This window comes from Taeniopygia guttata, chromosome 3 (genome assembly GCF_048771995.1).
Source record: "Taeniopygia guttata chromosome 3, bTaeGut7.mat, whole genome shotgun sequence".
Classification (NCBI taxonomy): Eukaryota; Metazoa; Chordata; class Aves; order Passeriformes; family Estrildidae; genus Taeniopygia; species Taeniopygia guttata.
Genome location: NC_133027.1, coordinates 114,646,397 through 114,674,112, shown reverse-complemented (window position 1 = coordinate 114,674,112; position 27,716 = coordinate 114,646,397). Strand labels below are relative to the sequence as shown.

The window sequence follows — 27,716 nt, the reverse complement described above, 5'->3', positions numbered from 1 at the left end:
AGCATCCAGAAAGGCACTTGACGAAAACATCCACTATGACTTTGTTCACCTATTTTTATTTTTCAGGCTCATTCCGGATGGCAAAGTGATCTCATTTCAGTTTCCAACTATTTTGGCACCCAAATTTTATGTCTAAGGAAAACACCTGTTATTTATTTCCTGATGTCTATTTTTAAATACAAAGTAAATTTTACTAAATAAAAATAATTTCAAAAACAAAGTACATTATTTCTCTCTTCTTAACTTACATTGTACAAATATCTGCATGAAAAGAAGAAAACACAATTCTTCTTGCTCCAGCATTCATCAAAACAGTTTTCAGAATAATATCTAGAAAAAGGTTCATATCAAAGTAAGTTGACAAGTTGCCATCCCATTGTCCATCCTGGAAAAAAAAAGCACAAGTTTGAGCCACTTAAATTAATGTTCACTAAAATTCTTTTATCCAGCAATGGTCTCTCAGTCAGCCTGAGCAAAGTGAGAATCCAGCTGGCCAGTCTGAATGCAGAATCAATCCCTCAGTCTGTTCAGTGCAGGTTACAGCTCCCCAGGACTGACAGCCTGAGAGGTGCAGCTGAATTCTCACAGCAATAAAGTCACTGAGAAAGTCCCTGTCTCCCCATGCAGGGAATGCATTCCTAGGAAGCCTGTGACAGCTACAAAAGCACACAGAAATTCCCTGCAGAGCAGCAATTCCAGCAGCTACTCTCTGTTGTTACCCACCTAGCACTCTCCTCAGCCTCCTTCCCCACCGTGGGCTCCCAGCCCAGCCTCTACAGCCATTTCCCTCTGCATGAGAGCTGCACAACCAGCTCAGCCTGCAGCCCTGCTGATCACAAGGAAACAGCTGCCTGCACTACTGCCCCACGCTGCAGCTGCTCCTGCACTGGGACAGGACAGCTTCAATTCCATGGCATTTTCCCTGCCTGCCCTGCGATTTGTAGGTTTTTAAGAGTCTCCTACCAAAAGCAGTCTGAACTCAATCCAATGAATACTTTTTATCATTTTAAGTCTGTTCATTTGTTGGAATGGTGCTACTGTACCCCCAGTTTAAAAATAATGCATCCTTTTTAAAAAAGGGCACAAAACCCCACAAAAATTACATGTTTGAAGCTCATAAATTGTCACATCAAATTACAAGCTTACAAGTAAATCACATGTATGTTTACTTACCCTTTGTTGGGAGATCCATTTTATTTCTATGTTGAACCCAACATCTTCAGAAACAGACTCCAGGACCTGAAAAACATTTTACTATGAAGAGAGCCCACAGCAAAGGAGGACAACAGAGCACTATGAAGGTAATTGCTGGGAGAAAACACTGGAGTTTAATGCTAATGGTGTCTAACAGTAGAATTAAAAACTCTAGGTTTTTAACCTTTTATACAACACACATATACACCCTTTTGTACTAAAATTTAATCTTAATGAATACATAAAAGTGGATAAAATCTTAAGGACAAGACTTTGACAAGGTACAAATGTGAGTCAATTCACCTTAACACATATAAGAAATGCCCCATTTTTACTCCTAAAGAAAACATTTTCTCCAGAAAGTTCTTTTGAATGCAAAATGCATCTTAGGTATGAAATCCAGGAGCTTGCCATTACCATAACAACAAAAGTTCTTTCATGTGAAATTCCTGTAAAGAATTATCTGCAAGATGATTTCAAAAGGTGGAGCTAACACAAACCAGTCCTAAATGGAAGCACACTGGAAATTCACTCAACATTTCTCAGTGTCTGGCTCAGAGATAGCCAAGACACTGTGAGGAACTGCCAAAAGCCAGGTGTGGTTTCTGTCACAATTAGAAACAACTGTCAGTGCATTAACAGGCACTGCCCACATGGTAACCAGCTGTAAAACTGAGTGCACCTGAGCTACACAGCTTGTTCTCCTGACTTCAGAAGCTTGAAACACACACAGACTGTTACTTGTAAGCACTGAAAAACCTCCAGTGTCCACCAGTAAAACCCCTGTTCTCATGTCCAGCATTGATACCAGAGGCCTAAACCCAAAAATCAATATCCCCCTTGCCATGTGTGCAAAGCTGAAAGTAAAACAGGTTTTCATGTTCCCCAATCACCTTGCTCCATATTCACTACTTACTCTTTGCAGAGAAGGAAATGGCCTCATCTCAAAAGCAGAGTTCTCTTCCTCTTGAAAAGATGCTGGAAAGAAATATAAAATAATGAATTAAAACAAACAGAAGCATAACCCCAGTAATGCCAGCAAGAAGAAAACTGGCCCAAAATTGTAAAGCCTTTAGGAGTGAACAATGAAATCAGGTCTCCCTTTTGATTACCTACACCTTTTCCTCCAACACTGACATAGTCCCATGATGGTATTGGCAATTCCTGGTTTGGAATTTAAAACCTTGCCACAATGTATATCAGAATGGCTTCTACCATCCCTCACCACTTCACTCCGTGAATTATATCTACAATAAGCCTTGGCTATCAAGGCTTATTTGTTTAATATTTTTAAATCTTTTCTTATACAGGTAGGATGTGTGAGATAATTTCCTGTCCCTACAAAGGGGATAATTAAGGCCAAAATTAACAGCACTGCTGAGACATCCTACAGCAGTTCTTGTCAGAAATTCTTGAGAGCTGAAGATACAGCTGGAGAAGCATAAGATGGAAAAATCAGTGGCAATTTTGTTATGATTATTGAGAAAAAAATAATATATATATATTTGCCTTCTATCTTTCTGTCCCTGCTTCCCAAGGGAGTAATTTCTGTTCAGATATTTCCTTCCTAGGAAGAAACTCTACAGCATGCACAAAATTAACTACATAAGCATTTAGAAATGTTCAGGACAGATGTGATTACAACAAGCAACTGCAACCACAGAATTTTTATAATTACATGGTAATAAACCAGTCCCAGCACTCTTCCAAACTAGTACATACCATTGTGATCTTTTACTTTCAGGGCCGTCACGTGAGCCAGCTGAAGAGCATAAGAGCAACATTAACACTCTACCCACATCTTCCTACATGTAAAATGTAACTAATTTTGCTTGTAAGTAATTTTACAGTTTAAAAGTCTATTACAGACATAGTTACAGTAATTTGTAGAAGAATAAGACATATTGCACACATCACAATTTTCTTTCAAACTTTGTTTTAACGATTTCAAGAAAAGCTCAAAACCAAACTGAAAACATGCCCACTGAAAATTCAGGAATCGTGCTAAGGGTAAACCCATACGAACTATAATTCAACATCAAGACATGAAGCAGTCTGAACATTAATCCCTCCTCTGTGTTTCAATCCACTGAAGAGGGCTGACCTGTTTAACATTACAGTCACACATACTGAGCTAGAATCAGGCCAGGCACAGCCAACTCCCTTGCTCCATTCAAATTCTCTCTTCACAAAAAGGAGCAGACCAAGTAATTTTAAGTAAAAAGAATCATATGGTTCTTGGACCAGCTAGATGGAGTCCTTGACTGAGGGCAGGTATCTCAGCAGAGTCTTCAGTAGCCTACTCATCCCCTTTTTCTAACTGGACAGGGCACTTCTGTTTGGAAGGTAGAGCAGTTCAACACAGTCCCTTTATCATTTGAAAGTTAGATACCATATTTCTAGAGGATAAAAGTAATGACATTTATCCAAGTTGTAAAAACAGTGCAGAAGTATTTTTCTTGGAATTACCCAGTTGTTCTGTTAGTTCGGGAGAGTACAGTTTTAAAAATTGTACAATCCGTGGCTGCTCTCAAAACCTCCAAGCTTCATAAAATTCTACACACAGCATATTGTACCAGCCAAGGAAACAATACCTTTAATAACTGCAGCTGATCAAATGTGAGTTCTTTGACTGCAATCTCAAACAGTTCCAAAGGCTCCGTATCCAGTTTCTTTGAAGAGAACCAACACATAATTAAGCATCACTGAAAACAACAAGCAAACCTACATATCTTTCATATAGGAGCCATAAAGGCAATTAATGTTTCCTATTTTATTGATAAAGACACAAGTGATAGCTTATGAATAAGACGATCAGTTTTCACAAGACAACGCAGGCACTTAAAAGCATAAAACAATTTGAAAGAAACCCAGTGTTTCATCTTTCATGCAAGTCAGAGGCTTCAAAGTTCTTTCCTCCCAAAATGTTAGCATAATTATTCTGTAAAAACTTGACTGGTTAATGTATTCAGGAAAGATGTTTACAAGTAAAGAAATGCAGTAAAAAACATTTGAAGGCAGTTCACTTTACTGCTGTTTATCCAGTGTCTCAGGAATTAATAAAAAAAGATAAATGTCCAGGGGTAAAATTCACAAAGACCACTCCCAAAATAAAGATGTAGTGTCAAAAAAATTCTGTCCATTTCTTACTTTCCTTCTTCACTAAGAAATTTTTACTAAGCCAGACAATACTGAGTGAAGATACACTGAATATTCATTCCCCCCAGTCAAAGGTGCATTTCCACAGTTGTTCTAAACCAAGCTTCTCATGAAGTGCAATACTGCAATGGCTGTGGGAGTTTGAAGATGCAAGACCCAGTGCCAAGAAGACAGAACAGGGTGCTCTGCAATCTCCCTGGATTCACTGCCAGAACTAGGAGGGAAGAGAAGCAGAACAGGCAGAATGCAAACATTCAGGCCTCAGTATGAGAGAGGCCCACAGGCACCACTGAATACAGCAGTTTCTGCTTTTTCTCTTCCAAATCTTAAATCAGAAAGAAGCTAAGTAGTAATTATAACGTGAGCTTGAAGAGTGCCAAACCATGCATCTGAAATGCTGTTGCTACAGCACCAAAAGGAAAAAAACTCAACTTCCCTCCTCTATGCACTCAGTAATGCTGCATATTTATTGCCATTCCATCCCTTGAGTTCCCAGAATTATTCCTGACACGTTACATTTCTAGAAAGGGCATATCTATGCATAAAATACAGCTATTATCTTCTTTACCTTTTTCATGGCCATGCAACATGTGAGATCGTGGTATACTATAGGCACGTGATCTTTAGAAAGGTGCACATCAAATTCCACATATGCTGCTCCCTACAGAAAATTGAAAACCACACAGAACAAAAACCCATTAACTACTTATGCACAAAGACTACAGAACTGCATGCAAGTTTTGTCAAGTATTCACAGGTCCTGGACATCAAGCAGAAGCTGAATACACCTGGCTGTTACCAATTAATCATGCCCAGCAATGGATTATTAAAGATGAAAAGATAATTTGCTATATAATTTTAATTACCATAATACAGGCACACATACATATATCTATCTTGCTAATCTTGTAAAGCCCTCTAATAAGATTCAAGTCTTGTGAACTTGATTACAGAGAAAGACTAGGACAATATTTTTAGACACAAATGTTTTAAACACAGATAACTTTGAGGCATCTTCCTCCCTCCTGCCCACCACCACGCCAAGAGACAAGAGATGGCTCCATATTGCCAAGGCTTTAGGGAGATATTCCATATAGGAACAAACTTCTGGAGTCACTAGTGAGTAACACAGCAGCAGTGTGTTATAACCTGTGCAAGAGCAGAAATAGCTGCATCCAGCATTCCCCTGCCCTTTTCAGCTGTAAATTATTTTCTGTTAGGCTTTAAAAAAGGAAGAAAGATCCAAAACCTCAAAGTACAGTCTACTGGAAAGGAGGGAGGGCCAGAAAGAAAGGGAAAGGCAATAACAGGTTTGGGTTTTTTTACTTATATTGACTGTCTGCAACTCATTCCTTTGAAGGCCTCCAAGAATACCATTCCTTAAATTATTACCCTGACACCACTTTCTCCATCAGCACAGAGAGAAAAGAGGACATGGTGTTTTTTCAGCCCTTTTCTCAGCAGAAATATTTTCAAAGTGGTGGCTTTCTGCCTTTTCAATCTGCAAATAGATGAAAGCACTTCTCTGGTGATGCTGCTGATGACTTCACAGCAAATTTCTGCCTCAATGCCTATTTCTTCTGAGCATTTTAAAAGCCTGTCTATAAACCTGTAGTGCCCACTTGGGGATTAAAAAATACTGTTCAAAACAGTAATTTAGTAGCTACGGTTTTGTTCAGTGATCAAGATTATTGGAAGGAATAAAAGTGACCACCTCCATCACAGAATTTAGGCACATGGAGCTATTATCTCCCCAACTGGAAGTTCTGTCTTAGGATGTTCAAGCACCAAAACAAGGATTGGTTTATTCTACCAGCTCAGCTCCCAAGTCGTATTTTCAGACAGAAAGTTTCAGTACACAGCAGTCCCCGAGAAAAACCTTTGCCACCTGAGAGGATGCTGACAGACTCAAGCAGTGCCAAAATACGATTTATTGCTTCAAATTGTCTGTACAGGGTTGAGACTAAAATTCTCCCTGTATTAGAATACCAGCAGAATATACTAAATGTAAGTTTTGATTTTTTTAAGGGACTTGATAATGAGAGTCTAACCCACTATTAACTTCCCATAACTCAGGCAATTTCCACAGTGATTTTATTTAACTTACATCAGTTCAATTACCATTCACTGTATTGAATCATGCAAACTGAGCACACAAGCCAACCTAGTTTGCACTAGACAGGTGCTGTGTGTATGAAAATGTGTGTACATACATGACTAGCAGCACTCCTCAGGGATGCAATGGTGTTCTCTTGAACTTTAGCAAGCCTGAAACAACAGCCAAGAAAAAGTGTTTGTTAGGTGCAGTATAGCACAGAATTGAAACAGAAACACAAATCAGAAGTTTTTGTTTTAGAGAATACCCACAACTTGATACTGAAGCAAAATGACTATGGGTTGCAGTTTTGTAAACTATCCACTTCCCCAACTGATGTCAGTGACACAAAACAATTTCCCCAGTTTAAAATGCAAACAAACTTACTTAGTTGTTGTTGTAGAATTCCCTGATCCCCTGTGTCCAACATCCAGAGTTGTTCTTGGTTTCCAGTACTTTGCATATGAAGCCTGCATATCACAAGTGTATCCCTGGATAGGTCTGATAATTATGTAGTCCACTGCAAGGAAAACAACAATGCTTCACGTGTCAGTAAACAGCAGATGGCCTTGAGGAAAATTATCTGCATCTGTTGTTGGCAGCAAGTGTACCTCTAACTTTTCCAATTGTCTTCCTTGGATTTCTGCTCATAATAGCAAGTGTAAGAACTCCAGCACTCTTTCCAAGTTCTGCAATTGTGGATGACAGGAGGCAGGCAGAGCCTACGTGACCTGGGAGCACATCACCTTGTACTACCTTCTCACCTAAATCTTCCTGAAAACAAAACAAACAAAAACCCAAAACCCCTATGTTAGATGGGAGTGAGAATTCTAAACAAACTCTTCTGGCTTGCTCCTCAGGACACAACACAAGTTTCTTGTGTGTTACACAAAACACTAACTTCAGCAAAAATTGTTTAACATAACAGTGAGTTACGAATTACTATCAGGAAAATGAAATTTTTAACAGAAATCTCACATTTTCTCTGGTACCCCTTACATCTGATAAGCTTTTTACATCAAAATAGCATGCATGGAATAGCCTGTCTTCTAAAGTGCCCAAGTCCCATTTAGAAAAAAATTAACTGGAATAATATTTATTCTTAAAATGCTAAAAAACTTGGTATGCATTTGCAGGGAAGAACTAATATACAGAATGTGCACTTGACCATAGTCAAGCTCTGGAACCACGTAGACACTTTACAATAATGACTGTAAGTGATCTTGAAGGCATTTTCAGACCAAAGAGAGAATGCCTAAAAAACATTATTCTATGTAAGTTGCTTTCTTTTAAAAAGAACTTCAAATTAGGACCTTTCAGGGGGAAAAAACAGTGCAAAGTAATAGACACGGTAGCGAGCATCCAGTTTTAATCTGCACAATTTAGTTCAGAGAAATGTCTTTTGCTTATAATATAAAACTTTAGACTCAATAGTTGTGATCTAACCAGTTCATATACACATTGTACAGGCTGAAGCAGGAGAAGCATAACTTAGCTCTGATAAAGGATTAATATCAAGCCAACCTAAAAGCAGGCAATACTGCACACACACAGATTCAAGTTTTTCTAAATAAGTAGCGCTAAAAAACTTCCTTTGCCACATCAAGAAGGCTCACAAAAACCTTTCTACAGTGGGCTGGGAGTCAGTAGTCTCACACTTGTGTAAATAAATCCAAAAGATGAAGAACATCAGGCAGTAGCTCTGTTTCAACAGTGAAATCTTCACAACAATTGAGCTCCAAAAGGCAGACCGCTTCTTAGGGGCAAAGAGACATACCTCAAAGAAATCAAATATCAATTCCAGGTTATCAGGCTCCATGGTTTGTATTGTGTACTCCAGCCATCGGTCTGGCTGCAAAGCGTAGCCACACTCTGGCTGGGAGTGCCGGCACTTGTAGTCGTCGTCGCTGATCAAGGAGAACTCCACCGTGTTTGCCAACTTCTGAGGCTCAGGACAGGATGTCTTCCCTTGGGCCTCTTCATCATCGTCCTTCTCTAGGCCTTCTAGGGTCAGTTTTACTCTGCTCAACCAGAAACACAAAACAAATGGTTAAGTCACTGCAGTGCCTTGGCAAATGATAAAGGTTTAGTAAGAAGCTTGAGCAGAAGCTCATACAAAAAAAAAGAAAAGAAGTTATAACACAGGTACTCCAGAAACTTCAAAAATGACACTGCCACAGCGAGTGACAGTCACAGAAACTACTGGACAGATCCAACATTTTAGGACAGAGTATTTAGTGAATGCATCTAGCTTATCAAGTTTTATTTCAACCATTTAACTTAGACAAGAAGCTGGCTTCAGAAATTGCTCTCTCTACCTGCTATAACATGCAAGGAAAAAAGGCAAAGCTGTAGAGAACACAATGTAAGTACTAAATCTCAGTGAAGAGCATCATATTAAATAAATCTTCCCATCATCAGCAAATCTGGAATTGGTAGGAGGGGGAATCAAATCAAAACTGGACAAAAAAAATAAATCAAGTATAACAGATCCCTTGAATGGTTTGGATCTTAAGGATCACTTAGTTCTAACCTCCTTACCACAGGCAGGGACACCCACTTGACCAGGTTCCTCCAAGCCCCATTCAACTTTGCCTTGAACACTTCTTGGGTTTCAGCACCTGCAACTCTGGACAACTTGTGCCAGTGCCTCACCACCCACACACAAAGAATGTCTTCCTCATATCCCATCTAACCCTGTCTTTTTTCAGTAAAAAGCAGTTCTCCCTTGTCCTGTCACTCCAGGCCCTTGTCCAAAGTGTCTTTTCAGCTGTCTTTAGCTGCTACAAAGGTCTCCCCAGAGTGTTCTCTCCTCTGGGCTGAAGAACACAGAATTTCTCCTCCTGTGTCCACAGCAGAAGTGTTCCTTCGTGGTCTCCTCTGGGCTCACTCTAACAGCTCCATGTACTTCTTATCCTGGGGGTCCCAGGGCTGGATGCAGCCCTGCAGGGGGGTCTCACCAGGGCAGAGCAGGGGGCCAGAATCCCCTCCTCGCCCTGCTGGCCACACTGCTGCTGCTGCAGCTACCATGCACTTGGCCTTCTGGGCTGCAAGTGTGTAGTGCTGGGTCACATCGAGCTTCTCATCACCAGCACTCCCAAGTCCTTCTCCTCAGGGTGCTCTCAACCCATTCCCCACCCAGCCTGCGCCTGGGATTGCCCCAGCTCAATGGAGGCCCTTGCACTTGGCCTTGGTGAGATCTGAGCTCCCAAGCCTGTGAAGCTCCCTCTGGATGGCATCCCTTCCCTGCAGTGTGACTGCTGTCATCAGCACACCACTGAAGGGACAGTCAACCCTATTTTCCATGTCACCAACACCACCGACTCCAAGGGACACCCCTCATCCCTGGTTTTCACTTGGGACAATAGGGCAACACTTTTACCCAGGCCAACACCCAGCCAAACCCTTATCCACTGTGTGCAACAGTGCAGTCCTCTAAACACCAGGGCTAAGATACAATTCTGACAATTAACTGTGGAGGTAGGAAAATGCCTGCTTTTTGAGGCACCTCTGCAGAGAAAAGCACCAAACTGATTCAAGTAAGAACATAAGAACATTACAGTTCCAGCCAAAAAGCAAGAAACACCAAAACAAGTATGGAGTAAGTATTTGTGCTTTAACACTTGGAAATTGGTAACCCAAAAATGAATTTAAAGGCTACATTAAGTAAAAAAAAATATCACTAGTATTGACAATTAACATGAGGTAAATTGCATACTGAAAGGAGCAGGCTCTTACCTAAACCTTGATGTTTTAAATTTCTTCTTGGATATCACTACAGGGGGTTTCTCAGAATAATGCAGACGTAGCCTTATTTCTGTCTGACATGTCAGCCACCCAGCATCCACAGTTTTAATACCATCTATAAAAGCCAAACAGAAAGGAGAAGACATTTGAGTAACTTATTTTAGGGAGATCTAGGCAGTTCCTCTTGCCATCAGCTTCCATATAATCCTCCTTATCAGCAGCCTAGGTCTACAGCAGTGCAAGAAGCCTTTCTGAACCAGCCAGACCAGCTAACAGGAGCTGCAGCTGTCTGCTGGATTTTAATGGGACTAAACAGGAATGATGATCATGTGCAAACAATCTGCAGGACAGCAGAAAGTAACAGCCCCTTGTCCTGGCATGTCTCCAGGCATGGAAAAACACTGACAGGGGCTCTGGAGGCTCATGAGCAACCAGAGGCTCCCTGTTTCTGATGAGATACAGGTGTGCCCATCAGCTCATCACAATCAGTGCCAGTAAAGCATTGCAAGTCTGCAGGACAGGGTACAGCAACAGTTCTGATGAAAAGTGAGACATTTGTGCACACACAAGAACATTGTGGGCTTACAAGAACCTTTTGGCAGCTGCATCACTGACTGAAGAGGCAGAGTTGGTACATTCAGTGTGAGTGATTATGTTTTTCCAAGCATGAGGAGTTTTTCTAAGGTTAGGTATTAAGAGAAATCTAAGCCTATTCTGTATTTTCAAAAAATGCATACTCATAATTTAAAGTTCCCAAGTTTCAACCTTTAACACCATCAGAGTGAAAAGACTTCAACTCTTCCTAACACTCTTTTATTAACATTAGAGGGGATAACAGCCCGAGTGTGAATTCACAAATGCTGGATACAAAAATAACTGTAAAAGAGAAAAATATCATAGGCAATTCTTCTCAAAACCTATAATCTCAAATATTTTTCAATTACACGATTTGACCTTGTTTAAATTAAATTAATGGTAAAGAATAAAGGTTAATATATCTCACTTACTACAGATTCCAAAGTGTCCATCATCGACAGTAATTTTATTTTCTAGAATTAAAAGGAACGGAAAAGAATGGGAAAAAGTAATTAGTATTCACATTTGAAAACCATTGCCAAGTTAAATTAATTCTACTTCTCCACTTCACTTCTAAAAAGTGTATCTAAAAAAAGGCAGGAAAACTGAAACAGACAAAGCAGCATGTTTTTTGCAACCTTCTATAAAGATCAATCTCAAATTCTGCTTTTTCTCAGTTTCTGCATGAAAAAAACAACCAACACACAAAATACCACATTTCACTTCAAGTAATCTGAATTGAGAGCAAAAAGGTTGTACTATTTTCTGGCTTGCTGCAGTATTTTGCTGACAACTACATCCCACTAGTATCTAAGAGGCTTTACTTGTCAAAGTAGTGTCAAAGACATTAAATTTTCTTGCAAACATACAAGAAAGTTGTCCTGCTGCACGTTTAAAGCTTTTTCAATCGAGTAAGTCACAATTAAAATGCTTATTCTGCCCAGATTATAGAAACCAACCTAGCATGAGATACTGAAAAAACTCACTTCATACTTGTTTTTATCCTTACTCTTTCCAAAGCTTTAGCAACTGAAATCTTAAGGCACTAAATAAATTCACCAGCATTAACAGAACTGCAATAGTCTAAACAAACCATGCATTTCTCAAAACATAAAACTTCACATAATCTTGCCTCAGCAGTGGTTAATCCCTTTTTTCCCCTAAGAATCATTTGGCTCCTAACCTGATTTCTTAATAACCACAGGCAACAATTGAGGATCAAAATGACCCAGTACTAACATACTGTGCACTGCTGCATTTTTTCTTAAAAACTGCTTATGAAAAATAGTGTATTACTTGGGGTAAAAAAAAAAAAAAACCAAAAAAAAAACTCAACTTGGAATGAGGTCATCTAAATTTATAGATAAAGTCTAGGTTCTAGCAGAGGATAGGCTGTTTCTCTTATCAGTTACTGACAAATACAGAAATAACCTTCTTACAGGAATAGAAACACTACTAATTCAATTGAAACTTAAAAAAAAAAAGGCAAAGGGAGAACAAAACGTGGTCATGGTACTATTAATGACTAACAAACATTCTTTGATACCACCTTCTTTCTAAAAGACATTTTTTCAAATAATTATAAAGTTTATTAACAAATGTGAACTTCTAAGTGTGGAGAAAATAGTATTTTTTATGTGCTAGAAAAGACAGTGCATAAAACATGCCATAGCAGCATAAGAGATCTAAACTACAAGCTACATTCAAAGGTTATTTCAGTCACTCTTAAACCCCAAACTTTCTCCCTGTTGAGAAAAGCATTAGTAACTCATATGCAAGTCTGCATGCCACCCTTTCTTTCAGCAAAATACATCTCTGCTAAATTTCCGGGAAAATAAGTGCAATCGTGTTTCTATTTTCATTAATCCATTTACTTATAGAAGCCTAATTAAACATTTTTGTTTAAAATTTTACTAAATAAATAGTTCTTAAAAAAACAGCAGTGACTTCACACCCTCCCCCATTTTCTTTAAAAAAGATCATATGGATCCTTAGTCTCAAAGATTTAAGCTTAGAGAAAATTATTAAAATTTCAAATTAATAAAAAACCAACCCACATAATCTTAAGGATGACAGCAAAGAATTTCACATCCACTTCCATTTTGAAGCCACTTATGTATATATACATACATATTTTGAGAGTAAGGCCCATGTTGTGCAAAGAAAAAGTCTATACCTCCCACACATTAATAAATTTAAGCACTTTATAGCTATCAATCCCTCTAAACCAGTGTGCAGCATATCAGCAATCTTATGCATATGCCTCAAACAGATGCAGTTGATGCCCATACCTAAAGGGGTAATTGATCGTGGTTGTAGATGAGTCTCCCACGTGTGAACTATGACTTCGCAGGGACCATCGATAGTCTGTAATTTAAAAGTTAAATGTCTGCAATAATTTCTTTTGTTAGATCTGACTTTGTACCCATAAAGCTGTTTGGGATGGTTGTGAACCAAACTTAAGAGATTTAAGGAAGTAAAGGAAGGAGAAGAAGAAGAAAGGGAGAGGAACAGAGAGAGAAAAAGATTGAAGAAGAAAGAAAGAAAGAAAGAAAGAAAACAGATGAGGCTTCTTACCCCTGCAACTACTGATGACTCTGATGTGTTGTGAATACATATGACAAAACTTGTGACAGTCTGACATGGCAGAGAAGTTACATGGAATCATTAAATCTTTACTGCTAACAGATGCTCTGCTGGACTACTTTAGTTTCCTTCTGATACAAAAAAAAAAATAAAAATCTCGGAATTCATTAAGAGTGCTCACTTTGTTCTCAAGTTACAGCAACAGTTTATGAAAACCATACCCCACATATCTAATTCCAAACAGCACTCAGCACCTACTCATGCACATAGCAGTTGCAGGGGTGAGTTCTCCTTCAAAATTTGCCTTACTAAATTCAAAGACTATAAAGCAGTTATTTCAGTTGTGGTACTAGAAAACAAGTTATTTATCATCTAATTAAAACATAACTAATTGACCCAATCAGCTAGCAATGAAGACCCTGCAGTCTATTCCAGCTGGAGCAGGATAAATTAGATACTTCCATTAAAGAGAAATACTGTCCACCAAAAGAATACACTTGTTGACAAACACAGGCGAGACTCGGATAACCACAACAGTAAAACGAACTCTTCTTTCAGAACAACTTAACTTTGAAACAGCTTTCTAGGTAAAAGCTTTTAGGTACACTTAACAACAGAGAGAACATGTCTGATTCCCAGTTCAGTCACCCTGAGAAGTTTCCCCTAGCATGGCACAGTTGTTACTATCAGATGTAAAAACCACTGCCAAATAGCTGCAATTTCTCATTTTGATGTTTTGGAGCCTAAGTAACTCTTATTTCCAAAAAAAAATTGCTACTGTTGCCAAAGACACGGAAACTTCAACGCCAGCTAGTCCCAGTAGCTCAGGTTCTTGTTTAAAGAGATTTCAGACCCACAGGGACGTCCAGCCAAGCTTCAAATTCAGCAGTACAATTACACAGGACCACAATGCTTTGTTCCATTACAGCTCACTCAATAAATTCTTTACATACACTGAGCACATTTAATCTCCCAAGCCTTTGGGTGAGTTAACAGCAAGCAATCACCGAACATTTAACAAGCTCAATAGGATGGCTTTGCTCTGTGAGTCCCAACGTTCCTAATGAGTTCAGAGGCACCCACACTTAAAGGTCATGTCAGAATAAAACACATATGCTTAGGTATGTTTCCAAGACAGAATGCATGTAAAATAGAAATAAAATTATATTACTGCCTCCAGTTTATTCCTGTTACGGAGCAGTTTTAGTTCCCAACTTCTCACTGCTGCCACAATGACCACACTTGGGATTTCTAGAAAAGTAAATAATGATAGGTCTCTTTCCCCTTCTTTCACAGCACAGTGACATTTGCCTGTCACAATGAGAGTTTCTAAAGCTGCAAACCATGTTTGTCAGCAGGGAGGCTGCCATTTACTCCCACCATGCAGGCATGCAAGATCGCCAACAGCAGCTCCCACAATCATGTGCACAAGTTTAGTTTGTGAACCTGGGCAATGCAAATCTTCCTACCATGGACTAAGCTGTTTCCTTCAGAAGGTCAGCAAAGGTTTTTCCTTGTAAAACCCCCTATGTGTTGTATGAAAAATACCTATTTATTTCTTACACTGCTGTAACTGTCCATTCTAAAGTTAGGTTCTAAAATGGTGAATGAATTTGAGTAACATTATCCCAACAATAAGGACACCATGCAGATACATTCAGCACAATTTTCTCTCCTGAAAGGAATACAATGCACTGATTGTGCATTCAATCCCAGGAACCCTCAACTCTTTCTATACTAAGAAGAGCCAAGCAAAGCTACCTGGAAAAAAAGGGCAATTGATTAGAAAACAGGCACAGACACCACTAAGAACCCTCTCAATCCCTGGTCAGACCATCTCTGAGTTTACAGGCATTTAAAAAAACATTTTAATCACATGTAACAGAAGCCATTGTTACAACAAGGTCAAAACAGTAACATAATTTCCGTGGCATATACTGAGCACATCTGAAAAGCAGTCCAGCTGAGCAGCAGAACTAAATTATATGCCATCAATATTAACAGTATGGCAATATTGCCTAAAAGGAGACTTTCTAGAGGACAGTGTTAAAAGGGCATCCATTCAAATGTCACATCAAGCATCTCACAGGCTGTACACTGAGTGACACAGTGGATCCTTTTCTACTGATACAGACACTTTTATTTTTTTAAAAAGCCAGCACAAACATTATGTTGCTTGATTTTGATTAGCTGAACATCTGATTCAATTTTAAAGTTTTTAAAGGACATTTTAAAGGATTTTTTTAAAGGAATTTCCTTTAAAAATCAAGTCTTCTTCCATTATGAGAAGCTGGGACCTCCCTCCCCAGCAGTCATTAGACACTTTTGAAATGAAGGGAAAAATGCCTATCTAGCATAATGGTTCTGAGGTTCAAAGCAGATGCACCACCTGCATCAAGTGCCTGGGTACTCAGTACAATTAAATAATGAAAACACTTCTGTGGATGTTTAAATGGCAATTTAGGAGATCAGTTCCAAGGTTCCTGCTTTAAGGCAGCACAATAGAGTAGGCATTAGGGGAGGGGGGGAAACCCAAACCAAATCTTAAAAATGCCACACAAACACATTTATCCAAGTGCACTTCACTAATTAAAACTATGTTTCAAGAATAATAATCTACTTCAATAATATGAAACAGCTAAATTAGACTTAATTGCTAAAGCTGCCATTTCTGACCAAAATCTCTCCGGATTTCTGTACCATGTAGAAGACAATAATTAAGCATTAAACTGAATGATTAAAGCCATTTAGTCATTGCTTGCAAGGCAGCAGCACAAAAAAGTCACCTGGCAAGAAATGCTGAGCTCAGTAGGGATTTTATAGCTCTAATACTTCCAATAACAATTTCACACACTATCTGCTACCTCAGCAAATAATAATGCCTTTGTTACTATCCTGACAACCACGGGTTCTTAATCTACAAAAACCTTTTCTAAGGCATTAATTACTGAGTCTAGGTCCAAGTTTCACCTTTATTACAGTCCAGACACTAAATGGTTTATTTAATTGCACTTTTAAAAAGTAAATCTAACTCTCATTTGAAACCTCTGTAATTAAAGAGAAAGTGTGAAAAATGTCCTCCAATCCAGTTTTTAAAGTCCTGCTACATGCACAGACAGCTTAGTTATCTCACACTTGCCTTGAAAGAAGTAACCCTGAACTTGTATGCTTATTTACAGTTGTAAAAGCAAATACAGAACACAGCTGAACAGATTAAGGTGTGTTCCTTACTCAGGTTTTCGAATATGCATCATGCAAACAGTGCATGTAAAATTATTCTTCTAAAACCTAAGACACATAGAAGACAAATTCCAGCCGAGGGAGTTTTGGTGTGCCTCACACAAACCCCCTCAGAACCCACTGCCACAAACAGAAAGTGAGGGCAGAATAAAACCCAGAAGATCCTCACAGGGAGCTCACTGGTCCCAGACTATGCTCAATGCAAGAACAACCTTGAACAAAATAGTGTAAGTTACTGTCTCATTTCATCCAAGTGTGTGTGTTTATTTTTCTTTTTAAGTGCTTAAGATCAAAATGTTTGCAACACAGTTGAATATCTCTTGATATGCAGTAGCCAAGACCCGACACCAATTTTATAAGGAAAATATTCTTTGGATATATACTTGCATTCATGCAAAATTCTACTAATTTCAATATATTGAGTATTTTTAAAAAAACCTTGCTGAATTTACATAACCACAATTATGTTAACACCAATATGCTTCACTACAAATTAGACTTTCCATTACATCATACTTTCAAGTAAAAAAATTTAGTATCAAATGACAATCTTCTTAAAGGGAGGTGAGAAAAAGACGTCACTTTTTTAAAATAAAATCTAAATTATTCTATCTATTTTCACATCTAGCCTGCAACACTACTGTGGGTAATCTAGGAACTACCATTTCTCTGTGTGAACATGTATCACCCCCATTTTTGCCACCATGTCCAACTCGAGCATCTTCACAGATGCAGTTGCTGTAGAAGTTGCTAACTTCAGGTGGATCTGTCCTCAGCATGATTTACTAATTATGTCATGTCAAATTCATACACTCAGACTTGAACATATGCTTAAGATTACACTGTTGTTTTACTACAGATAAAATTGATATAAAAAATTAAGTGTCAGAGATAATCTATTGCTGGCTTGTCAAATTTAGGAGATTAATCACATGTAATGCTTAATGAAAAAAAAACCTGAAATAAAAATATGCAGAATAATTTAACTTAGAAGTATCTTGTCCTTATCAGCATTTCTTTATTGCTGAAGTTCTCCATGTACTGTCTCACACTATACTGTACATTATATTCCCATTAGTTTTTCATTGTTTTGCATTGTTTACAAAAAGAGGAAGAAAAGAACATTGTACCTGGATTTCTTTCCTTCAAAAGACTTTATTTTATGAGAAATAAAGTCCTGTGCATTTAACAGGTACAAGTCAGACACCACTAAACTGACAACCCTGCACCCCAGGAATTCACATACTTTGTTTTGTAGGGTGGTTTCCTTCTTTCCTGCCCTTTACCCTGATATTGCATAAAATTCATACTTACCTTGGCAGACCCTGCATCACACGGTGCATAAAGTGTGCACGACACAGAGCACCTACTCAAAGAAACACACTCACCAATACACAGGGTAAGCTTTTGAAATTGTAAAACAGAAAATTGTATTGTCTATCAACTATGGCTCAGCCTCTGCTCACTAACTCTGCTTTTTGAGTGTGCTATTGCTTACATTTAAACTCCTGGGAATTTGCAAAAAGAAAAAAAAAAATCAGAGTCCCATCAGAGCTGCTGAGCTGTAAGAAATAATCTACTTTTGACCTCAACAAAATAAATCTATGACTGACCTTCTCTTCTTTTGCCTCAAAGTACCAATTTAAATACCAGTTGCTGGTATTTAAACTACACTATATCACATGCTGTAATGAAAAAAACAGACCTGTGTTTCATTTTAAATTAGTATCCTTCACTGAAATGATACCTCTGTCAAATGCGATTTTTTTTACTTAAAAAAGGCTGATAAAAACTTATATGGTCTTGACAGTAATTTGAAATTTTTAAAAAACTATTGATGAGCTGGTTCTGTAACTCCTTTGCACATTTGGCTACAGACTTCATAATCCCAGTGTCAATGAGGAACTAAAGCCCAGAGTGAACAGCTACAGGATATTAACAGAATAAGAAAGACACCAAAGGCAGCATTAAATTTCTTAAGGTTATTACTGTTTTTATGAAAAACAGTTCAAGAGTAGCTGCTTATTTTCCCAACTTAGCTTAGCTTTTTCCTGGATGCATCCTCTTCCCATCTGAAGAAGAGTGCAATGTTTATAAACCAGTACATTGCCACATACATTAAACTCTAACTTATGTAACTTTAAGTCATATGCAGCTTTCAATACCTGTAAAAACACAGCTGTCTCTGTCTCTTGGCTCTTTATTTTCCCTTCAAGTTGTGCAAATACCTATATACAAACATACAGAAAACAATGGGATGCCTCATCCCTTGTTTCATCTTTTCACTTCAAGGGATTAATTTATGTTAATTATGCAGCACAAAATCTGGTTAATACTTCTCATACTTCATAAAAACAAATCTGCAGTGATTTCAAAAACTTTCAGAATTTTTACGGTTACACCTCCTTCACTAACCATTTTTCTCCTACTATCACTTGCTTCCATCCTACCATATAGGATAGATATCACATACTATCACATTCTTACCACATTCTTTCCATGGATCACTTGAGATCCATGCCCTGCTAAAGTCCATATGCCACCATATGCTAACTATGAGAACTTCACCATATTATTTAAGCTTTATAATAAAATCGTCGGGGTTTTTTTAACCACTGAAATTTTTAGAACACTAACACTGGTAAAAGAAAGAAGAGACTAAAATTAAAGTTAACAGCATATGGTCATGTATTTCCACAGATGTTTTAGTGTTTCACATGTAGACTTATTTCTAAAAAAAAACTCATGTTTAACTCAGGAAATCCTTTTTTTATTTCAAGTATGGGAATTTTTGCTAGGGATGGGCCAACTTAAAGCAGACAAGGTTGTACATACCTTAGGTTCTAGAAAGTATCCTTTAAAATACCGATACTGAACAGGAACTCCTTTAGTAAGCTCTACGGTAGCTGTCCATCTTTTCTCAAAATGACTGTGGAGAAAAAATGAAAACAACCAACCAAAAACAAGTTTCAAAATACAGCCTAACAGCCACCTCAGACACGCGTCTAAGTAAAGTCTAGTGAATTGTTGCAAGGAAAGTTCTTACAAAGTACCTTAGCCAAACGAGATGCACTTAGAATTGGAACTGAATTTTTTGATCGACAGATCTGAAGTGCTCTAAGAGAGCAAGAATTCTCAGCCCCGTTGAACAGATGGGGAAAACATGGTGAAGTGACTCAGAGACTCATCCAGGATCACACAGCCAGTCACTGACAGAATTACAGACACAGCCTGCAAGCCTTATTTTCCTTCACCACAGAGCTGCTACAAGCTGGCACCATTTTAGGAAAATACCGCATTCTTCCACTGCATTTAAGCTTTCTTTATGTACACTCATGCTTATACACACATCCCATCCCCCTTAAGAATTTTAATGCAACCCTCAGTTTAAGTAATCTCCTCCCTATCACTTTCTAGCACAATAATAACTTGTTTATAGTCTTTCTTTTATCCTATACATCTCCTATACACATCTCCTATAACTTGCTGCATAGCCATGGGACTGAGAATTGCCCCAAAACAGTTTCTTACTCCAAGTATCTAAAGCTAAACTATTGAAACGCCAGCCACAACAGCAGAAGCATCATATGTAACTAGAAAAGTACACCCAAGTTTCCTATTTTCTTAAATATATTCCTAAGTGTTCAAAGCGCTCAACGGCAACACAAGAAATTCTGCAGTTCTACTAACAGTACATGCAGCTCAAAAATTTACAAACTTAAAGACAGAATAAATTTGTTGCTCCAGAACTCCAGCTACTTCAAATGGAACAAGTTAAAAAAAACATTCAAACAGAAGGAAAAAATCCCCCCAAAAAAGCCAAAAATCAAAACCAGCTTACTCATCCACAGTCTGGAGGACCATCGCAAGTTGGGGATTCCAATTTCCGAAAGCACTGCAGCTCCCACATATTGCAAAAACCTCTCCTAAAAAATCCAGACAGAAAAAAAACCCATAATCATCATTACTTCAGGCTAGATGGCAGCAGAAAGTACAGCCACAGTCAAACTTCCAAGTATTTTAAATACATACACCAGAATCACTCATCTAAAATCCCTCCTGTCCAGAAAGGAATCTTACCCCACCCAAACTACAACAGCATTTTCTCCACCACCCTAAGGGCCTGAGAGAGGGACTAATGATAATCCCAGCCTTTACAAGGGTTGGCTCCCAAACCATTCTTAAGGAATAATGTTCAAAGCATCTCTGGGAATGCAGCAGGCAAGCTTTCACAGTAAAATGTTTAATCTCAAGATACCACAGTTATTTCCCTAGATACTCTCTATTTTTTAATCCATGTCCATATTCCCCCAAATTCATACCAACAATTTAGAAAGCACAGACAAACAGGAGGTTGCTGGCATTATTCCCAAGGCAACATATCAAATTAATTTGATTCCCAAAAATTAATTTTACTGCTATGCTTTCAGTTTTCACTGGGCATCAAAACATAACATTGCTACACAAAAAACCCACATGAAATTGTCACACTTATCTTAATGCATACAGACATACAGAACCCAAAAGGTCACAACAGGATATTTAATTTTGGGATATCCCAAAGTGATCATTGCAACTTACCCTTGTTTTTAATATAAAGCCTATATGTATCTGACTGGAAGAACAATGATAAATACTAATGGAAAGATCAAATTAGTATTTTACTCTTACAGGGTTTCAATGAGATTTTTTGACATAATAAAAAGCTGTTGCAGAATGAGAAAAATGATACAAGCCTCTCTGACTTATTTCCTGTTCTCGAAGTGAGTACTGTGGGGAACACAATAATCCCAAGACACAAAGTAGACAAGCTGTATGTAGCAAGTGTACACTACTTTTTCCTAAGCCACAAATCACAGCTGACACTTTGTGACTGTGACAACTGTGACACTCAAAGCACACAGTTACAGTTTTGAGGATGCCCTTTTGTCTCTAAAACGGCGTCCCTTTTCTCCAGTTAAAACTAATAAGGGATACCACAGGCCTGCTTATGAAAGAAACCTCTGCAGACCCAGGGGTTGGAAAAAAGTCTAGAGAAGACAAAGTAAGGAAACTTTTGCCTGAAAGCAGCTTATTGAAATATTTTTGCATAATTTCCCTTTTCCACCCTGTCCTGAGGCTCGTGATGATTCGTTTTTGCAGGGAGGAGATAACATAGGGAGGAAAGACCACCTGAACACCAGACAGGTAGAATTTCTGAGTAGAGATAGTAAAAAGAAGCTAAAATTCTTTTAACATCCCTTTGAAACAGCAGTACTTAATAGATCTTAGTGTACACACAGCCAACCTTGGAAGTGCCATCTAATTATATTCCTCTTAACATATGACAGCTGAAACATCTCTCTGGGCTCCTACTTGAAACAAAGATGTGAACATCCAGGGACCACCTCTCAGTCAGGAACACACCACACAGAGAAGGCAATGTTTGAATAGGATGTGCAACCACCCTAAGTTCCCTTCAACAGCTGCACTAAAGCGGAATTAGGATTTGTAAAATACTGCCTTAATTATCCCAGTAAAGGCAAAATGAAATGCGTGGCAAACTGCCTCCCCATAAGCAATTCTGAACACAGTGGGGTTTGGGTTGGGTTTGTATTTCAAGCTCAGGGGTGCTCAGCTTCTCCCCTCTCCTTGTCATGGAATTCAAGGCTGCTCCTGGCAGAGCTCCTGCAGCTACTGCAAAGAAGGTTAATCTAAGCCTTCTGCCCCAACTCAAAGCTTGCAACAGCCTCACTCACCCAACAAAAATAACAAAACCCCCAACAATATCAATGTTGTCATAAGCAGAAGCATCCTTTTGTGCCATCTCTTAATGCTGTATTCCAGATAATTCTTTGTGAACAGCCACTGAGGCAGGATCTAGTTCTCACTAATCCTACTTTTCATTGCAGATACTATTAGCACAGGAGGAAGTTACACAGCCAAAGTCAGCTTTGCTAGTGACCGTGCCATCACAGCTGTGGAAGCAGGACAAAGAGCACAGCTTGCAATACTCCATGGTACAGCTACACCAGTCTTGAGCTAAGGTCAATTTACTCTAAAATTTTAACATTTTCTCCAGAATGCTATAAAAAACTCTACTCCTTACTAATAGCTTTATGTTGACATTGAGTACCAGTTTTCAGTTCCCAAATACCAAATCACGAGGGAAAAACACAGGAGAGGTCTAACACAGGGCAGATGTCAAAACCTGTACAATGCTTTTATCATTTTCTTCCCTGCCAACTACAGGAGACACTTCTGCCATCTGGTATTGGCACAGGAATTCTGCCAATCTGCTCCCACATTCATCTGCTTCTGTTAGGCAACAACCAATTACTTTTTTGGTGTAACTTCTGTGCTGCTAGTTGGCTGGGGTAGAGTTAATTTTCTTCACCACAGCTAGCAGGGGCTGTGTTTTGAATTTGTCCTGGAAGCAGTGCTGATAACAGAGGGATATTTCAGTTACTTCTGGGCACTGCTCACAGCATCAAGGCCTTTTCTGTTCTCTCCCCACCAGAGAGGGGGCTGGCAAGGAAGAAGCTGGGCAGGACCACAGCTGGGAGCAGTTTTGTGGACCTCAGTTACCAGCTGTGGTTAAACACATCTCCTTCCTTCCAAGTTCCTGAAGATGAAGGTCAATGTAATATGCACAATTTACCAATACCAGATTTTCATGTTCTACCTGATGTGATACCTTGTATTCCTCATTTGGATAACAGAAGTTATTTTTCTTTTTTTTTTTTTTGTATAGACAGAATACTGAATTAAGCTGTCTGTAACTTCTTTCTGTCTTTCTGTCTGTAACTTCTGATAGAGGTCACAACTTCTGAGAATTTTCAATTGGGATGCAAAGAGAATAAAAAACAGAACAAACACATCAATGTGTACCTAAATATCATGTTGTTTCCATGGAATAAAAAGGCCCTGAAGAAAGAAGATTTTAAACCAATCATAACCATTTTGGTTAGTATCAAAATCCCTAGCACATTATGAATTTTTTGTCTGGAGAAGGAGATAAAATTTATTTCCCAACTCTCATTTTCAAATTCAAAGGTGAAATGTCTTAATGTATTTTACAGTGATTTATCATTTTGATATTTGATCTCATATGTTCTTTTATCTCTGAGGAAAACAGACAAGACAGCCTCTGAACACTCCTCCATTAAGTTTTCTCCTACACCAACCATACAAAAAGGAGAAAGCATGATTTGAGTACCTGGTGCTGCTGGTCCTCTTACTTCAAAAGTGACTTGACAAGAGGCCATTTCTGCAGAACTTTTGTCTTGGGATCGTTGAAATCCCCTATAGTGGGAAGAAAGACAACTCATTTGAGGAACAATCACTACATTTATTGCTGCTCTAAGTAAGAGGAAACAGAAATCCCACCACATACAGGGAAGCAAGCCACTTGTGATATTACTGGTTGAGTGAGCAGTGGAAGTACAAAGCTCTTGAAAAGCAGCTGCAGACCCAGAAAACAGCATCCAGCTGCAACACTAGCCAAGAAAAAGACTACTAAATCAAACACCACATGCAAGTATCAGGATCCTGCAGCTTTTAGCAGTCTTCAGCTGAGATTTTTCAAAACTCTCTTTCTGACTAATTTTGCTTCCAAGGAGGCCACTGGAAGGTTTTTAAGAGATTTAAGATTAGGACCCTTGGCAAACAGTAACTTCTGTCTCCTCAGTGCTATTCTTCAGCATCCTCTACAAAGCAGAAAGAAGTTTCCACAGAGAAGCACAACCACCTTGAAGGAAAAGGGGAGCAACCCACAAGAGATGACAGCTCTCTGCTGTCACTTGTCCACCCTGTAGACTCTGCTCCCCTACTTCCAGGCTTTCACAGGAAGCACCAGGCAGTCTTCAAAGCAGCACAGCAGGAAGAGACTGCCTTTACCCAGGACAGCAGCTGGAAGACTGACTCTGCCTCAATTTTCTACTCCAATGCACCACACCTTGACTGAAAAAATACTGGCAGAACCCCATTTTCACCATTACAGCAGAAACACTATTGGTATATCACATCCTTTTATATTATTTACAAAAGCAGCAGTCCTAGCAAAGTCTACATATGGATGTTGCTAGACTATCACCACCCAAGTATATCCATCTGGACATGGGCTACAAAATAATTGTACTAATTATGTGCAGAATAAATTTTGCAATGGTTTTAATTAATCCAGCTCTCTACATCGCTGTGGGGGGGTTTTGTTCTGTGTATGTTTTGTTTGTTGGGCTTTTTTTTTAAGCCAAGGAAGTAGAATGTTACTACTGCTATTTCTGAACAGGACAAATAGCACTTTATTTCAGCACAATCTTGGTCAGCAATCTTTTAATAACAACATCAGAAAGAACTAACAACACTGAAAAAAAATTGCCTTTCATTATTAGCTCTACTACTACAAGGGGAAGCCCTTGCCTTCAAAGGGCATAGGAGAGTTAAATATGCCTTGAAAGCAAAAGATAATCAGATACCAGATAGGAGGGGAAAAAGCTCATCATCAAACCTCATTCTTTGTGGGCATTTAGAATGTTATTGCAGGTATTGAACCTTCAGAACTATTTCTTCTGGATCTTCTCCTCCCCTTCCTCTCACTTCTACCTCTCCTTCCTACTGCAACTACAGCTGCATTTACTTTACATTCTTTTTTCTCCTCCCTTATTTTTTCTCCCCATGTCAAGGAAGATGAATTTTCAGTAGTAAAATGAGAGCAAAAAAAAAAAAAAAACAGTAGACATATCAAGGTTTCTGGTCACATATTCCAATTCTGCATTTGTCATTTACAAATTTTATCATTCTGCAAATGATAAAACCCCAGACTACTGAAGTTAGAAATGAGCACAGCTGATAAACAGGAATTCCAGGAAGGGCATGCCGTTTAGGAACTTTCTCACCTGTGTGCCATTAGTCTCTGTGTAAGTTAAGTGACACATTCTAGCACTTGTTTTCAGCAGTTATTTATAGACAGAGAAGCACAGCACATTTCAGTGCTGGAATAAGACTGGACTCGGGAAACTGGTCTAATGTGACAAAAAAATCTCAGTGTAAAGCAGAGAATATGAATTACTAGTGTGCATTTATGATGACACCAAGTAGCCAGGGGCTTGGCTGTGCTCACCAAATGCGTGTTTGGACAGCCTCGAACTGAAAGGGCAGAGCCAAAGGGGAAATGAGGTAGGCAAAAATGCCTCGCAGAAGTCAAGCAGGAAACTGAAAGCTGATGTGTGCACCCAGCTCCCCAAAGCAAGAATATGCTTAAAAAAAAAAAAGAAAAAAAAAAAGAAAAAGCTGTTTCCAGAGCCAATACAATGACTCAAATTTAAACTTCACAAAAACCAGCATGTGTCCTACTGCAAATTAACTAACTACCCAACTGTTTCCAGAGAATCATCCAAAACCCTCCTAAGTCTGTAAAGCTTTTAGCCAATCTAGTAAAAATTCTATGTACCTACTTGCAAGACAGGTGTGGGCTTTTCTAAACTGCCTAGAAAATTAAAAGTAGCCAGTTGTAAGAAGGTTTTGATAAAATGACTTTGTCGAATTGCCAAAATTCTACCCAAAATGCATTTTATCTCAAAAACCTACTCAGCCTACCCAAGGGATGTATGTATATGAAGAAAAGAAAAATTCCACTTCACCAAGTAAGAGCATGTTTTGTTTCTAACAGAACTGCAGGTACAGGTATTGCTCTTATATTTAGGGTCAAAGTACCACCCCTCATTCTGAAAAAAACATCTTAGAAAAAATGTGGAGCACTGAATACAAACACACAGGAAGGACAAAAACAGGTCTGCTTTTTGTTAAGGAATCAAGCCTGTGTAGTATATTATAACACACTTATAAAAGTAGTCTGTGCTTTCAAGATACATGATACAAAAACATTTTACTGCAGGGGGAGGAAAAAAAACCCAAACAACCTAAGTGTAGCTGTCTAGTTACTGATGGTTCCTGAAAAGAGATGATAATTTAATTCCCAAAGGGGAAGGGCAAGCTTTAACAATCAAATCCTCTGACCTCTAAGGGTCAGGCATCTTTGAAACAGGATGTTCCTTCCTCCAGATTTTCAGCACTGCTTACCAAAGAAGCTGGCAAAGAATTAACAAAATCCTCCCCACTCCTGTAATGATGGACTTTTGGGTGAATGCAGAGAATCCTCAGCTCAGAGGGGTCATGTCCTAACTGCTTAGGGGAACTGAAGCAAATTAGAACAGCTACATTAGAAATGAGAAACATTTCCTAATCAGCAAATATTAATAAAACCGATAGAGCTGATTTACAAACTAGTAATCCTTTTGCAATAACCCTTTTTAAACAACCTCTGAGTCCAAAAGTAATAAAGCTAAATTCACATCTGCTGCAGCAACAGGCATTCAGGTGCTAACCTGGCAGCAAACAATTTCTCCTCTTCCTTTGGTCATCTTTTATGGACTACAAGCACATGCAAGAAAGCAGTGAACACTTGAATCTCAAGTCTCCCTCATGGGAGGAGACAGTAGAGACTTACCAGCACTTCACTAAAAAAACCAAAAAAAACCCAATATGAAACATTAATAGGAAATCCAAACTCTCCCCTCCCCGATTCTAAAAGAGGGCTTCTAGAAAATGCAGGTAAGAAAGAAAAGATGACATAATACAATCAGCTATTAAAGTACCACAAAGTATCATAGATTTCCTCTAACATGAGATAATAAGGGTCATCGTGCATGGGGAAGATCAAAATATTTTTTGGTTGTAGTTAAAAATATACCAGGGCAGGGACATAATTTATTAATTAAAATCTTAAAGACCATTTGAACCTTCTGGCTTACAGGTCTGGTGATATATTAAAACCCTTCACAAGCCTTCAGCTTTAGTGGATTATTCTGCCCCACCTTAACCCCCCTGACCTTTCCAATATGATTAAAGAGGTGCTGGCTGCTTGTTGTACCGTATCTTACATGTTTTTTCAGGATTAGTTAAATACACACCAGGTAATCTGAGGCACTCAGAGCCTATCTGACAAACACTGAACAAATTCCAGAGTCATAAAAATTCACAGTACCCATGCAGCCAGGTTACCTGGTCTCTACTCATTGCAAACAATATTTTCAATAGCAACTTGAACAGGTTTTAAGGCTTTGAGACTAGTGGTCCAAGA

At 38.6% G+C, this 27,716-nt stretch overlaps 1 protein-coding gene and 1 long non-coding RNA gene across 11 annotated transcripts in view; both read right to left on the bottom strand.

Moving 5' to 3' along the window:
- GPCPD1 (glycerophosphocholine phosphodiesterase 1) overlaps positions 1 to 27,716 on the bottom strand; it is a 41,034-nt gene that overhangs the window by 9,041 nt on the left and 4,277 nt on the right. For 6 of the 10 annotated variants that reach the window (XM_041714849.2, XM_072927671.1, XM_041714848.2 and 3 more), the window contains exons 2-18: positions 23,796 to 23,881; positions 20,439 to 20,523; positions 19,433 to 19,526; positions 18,763 to 18,825; positions 13,063 to 13,138; positions 11,203 to 11,244; positions 10,187 to 10,310; positions 8,226 to 8,469; positions 7,060 to 7,222; positions 6,836 to 6,968; positions 6,567 to 6,621; positions 4,922 to 5,014; positions 3,789 to 3,866; positions 2,917 to 2,956; positions 2,111 to 2,172; positions 1,174 to 1,239; positions 249 to 385 (exon numbers count right to left, since the gene is read on the bottom strand). In XM_041714849.2, coding sequence (XP_041570783.2) covers positions 249 to 385; positions 1,174 to 1,239; positions 2,111 to 2,172; positions 2,917 to 2,956; positions 3,789 to 3,866; positions 4,922 to 5,014; positions 6,567 to 6,621; positions 6,836 to 6,968; positions 7,060 to 7,222; positions 8,226 to 8,469; positions 10,187 to 10,310; positions 11,203 to 11,244; positions 13,063 to 13,138; positions 18,763 to 18,825; positions 19,433 to 19,526; positions 20,439 to 20,523; positions 23,796 to 23,844 — 1,604 coding nt within the window. In that variant the 5' untranslated portion in view covers positions 23,845 to 23,881. The remainder of the gene's footprint in view (positions 1 to 248; positions 386 to 1,173; positions 1,240 to 2,110; positions 2,173 to 2,916; positions 2,957 to 3,788; positions 3,867 to 4,921; positions 5,015 to 6,566; positions 6,622 to 6,835; positions 6,969 to 7,059; positions 7,223 to 8,225; positions 8,470 to 10,186; positions 10,311 to 11,202; positions 11,245 to 13,062; positions 13,139 to 18,762; positions 18,826 to 19,432; positions 19,527 to 20,438; positions 20,524 to 23,795; positions 23,882 to 27,716) is intronic. The other 4 variants (XM_030269707.4, XM_072927672.1, XM_030269706.4 and 1 more) reach the window with 1 other exon arrangement.
- On the bottom strand, positions 1,545 to 2,104 carry LOC140683830 (uncharacterized). The gene is made up of 2 exons (XR_012055384.1): positions 1,924 to 2,104; positions 1,545 to 1,889 (listed from the first exon to the last, which is right to left on the bottom strand). It is a non-coding gene; the product is annotated as an uncharacterized lncRNA (long non-coding RNA).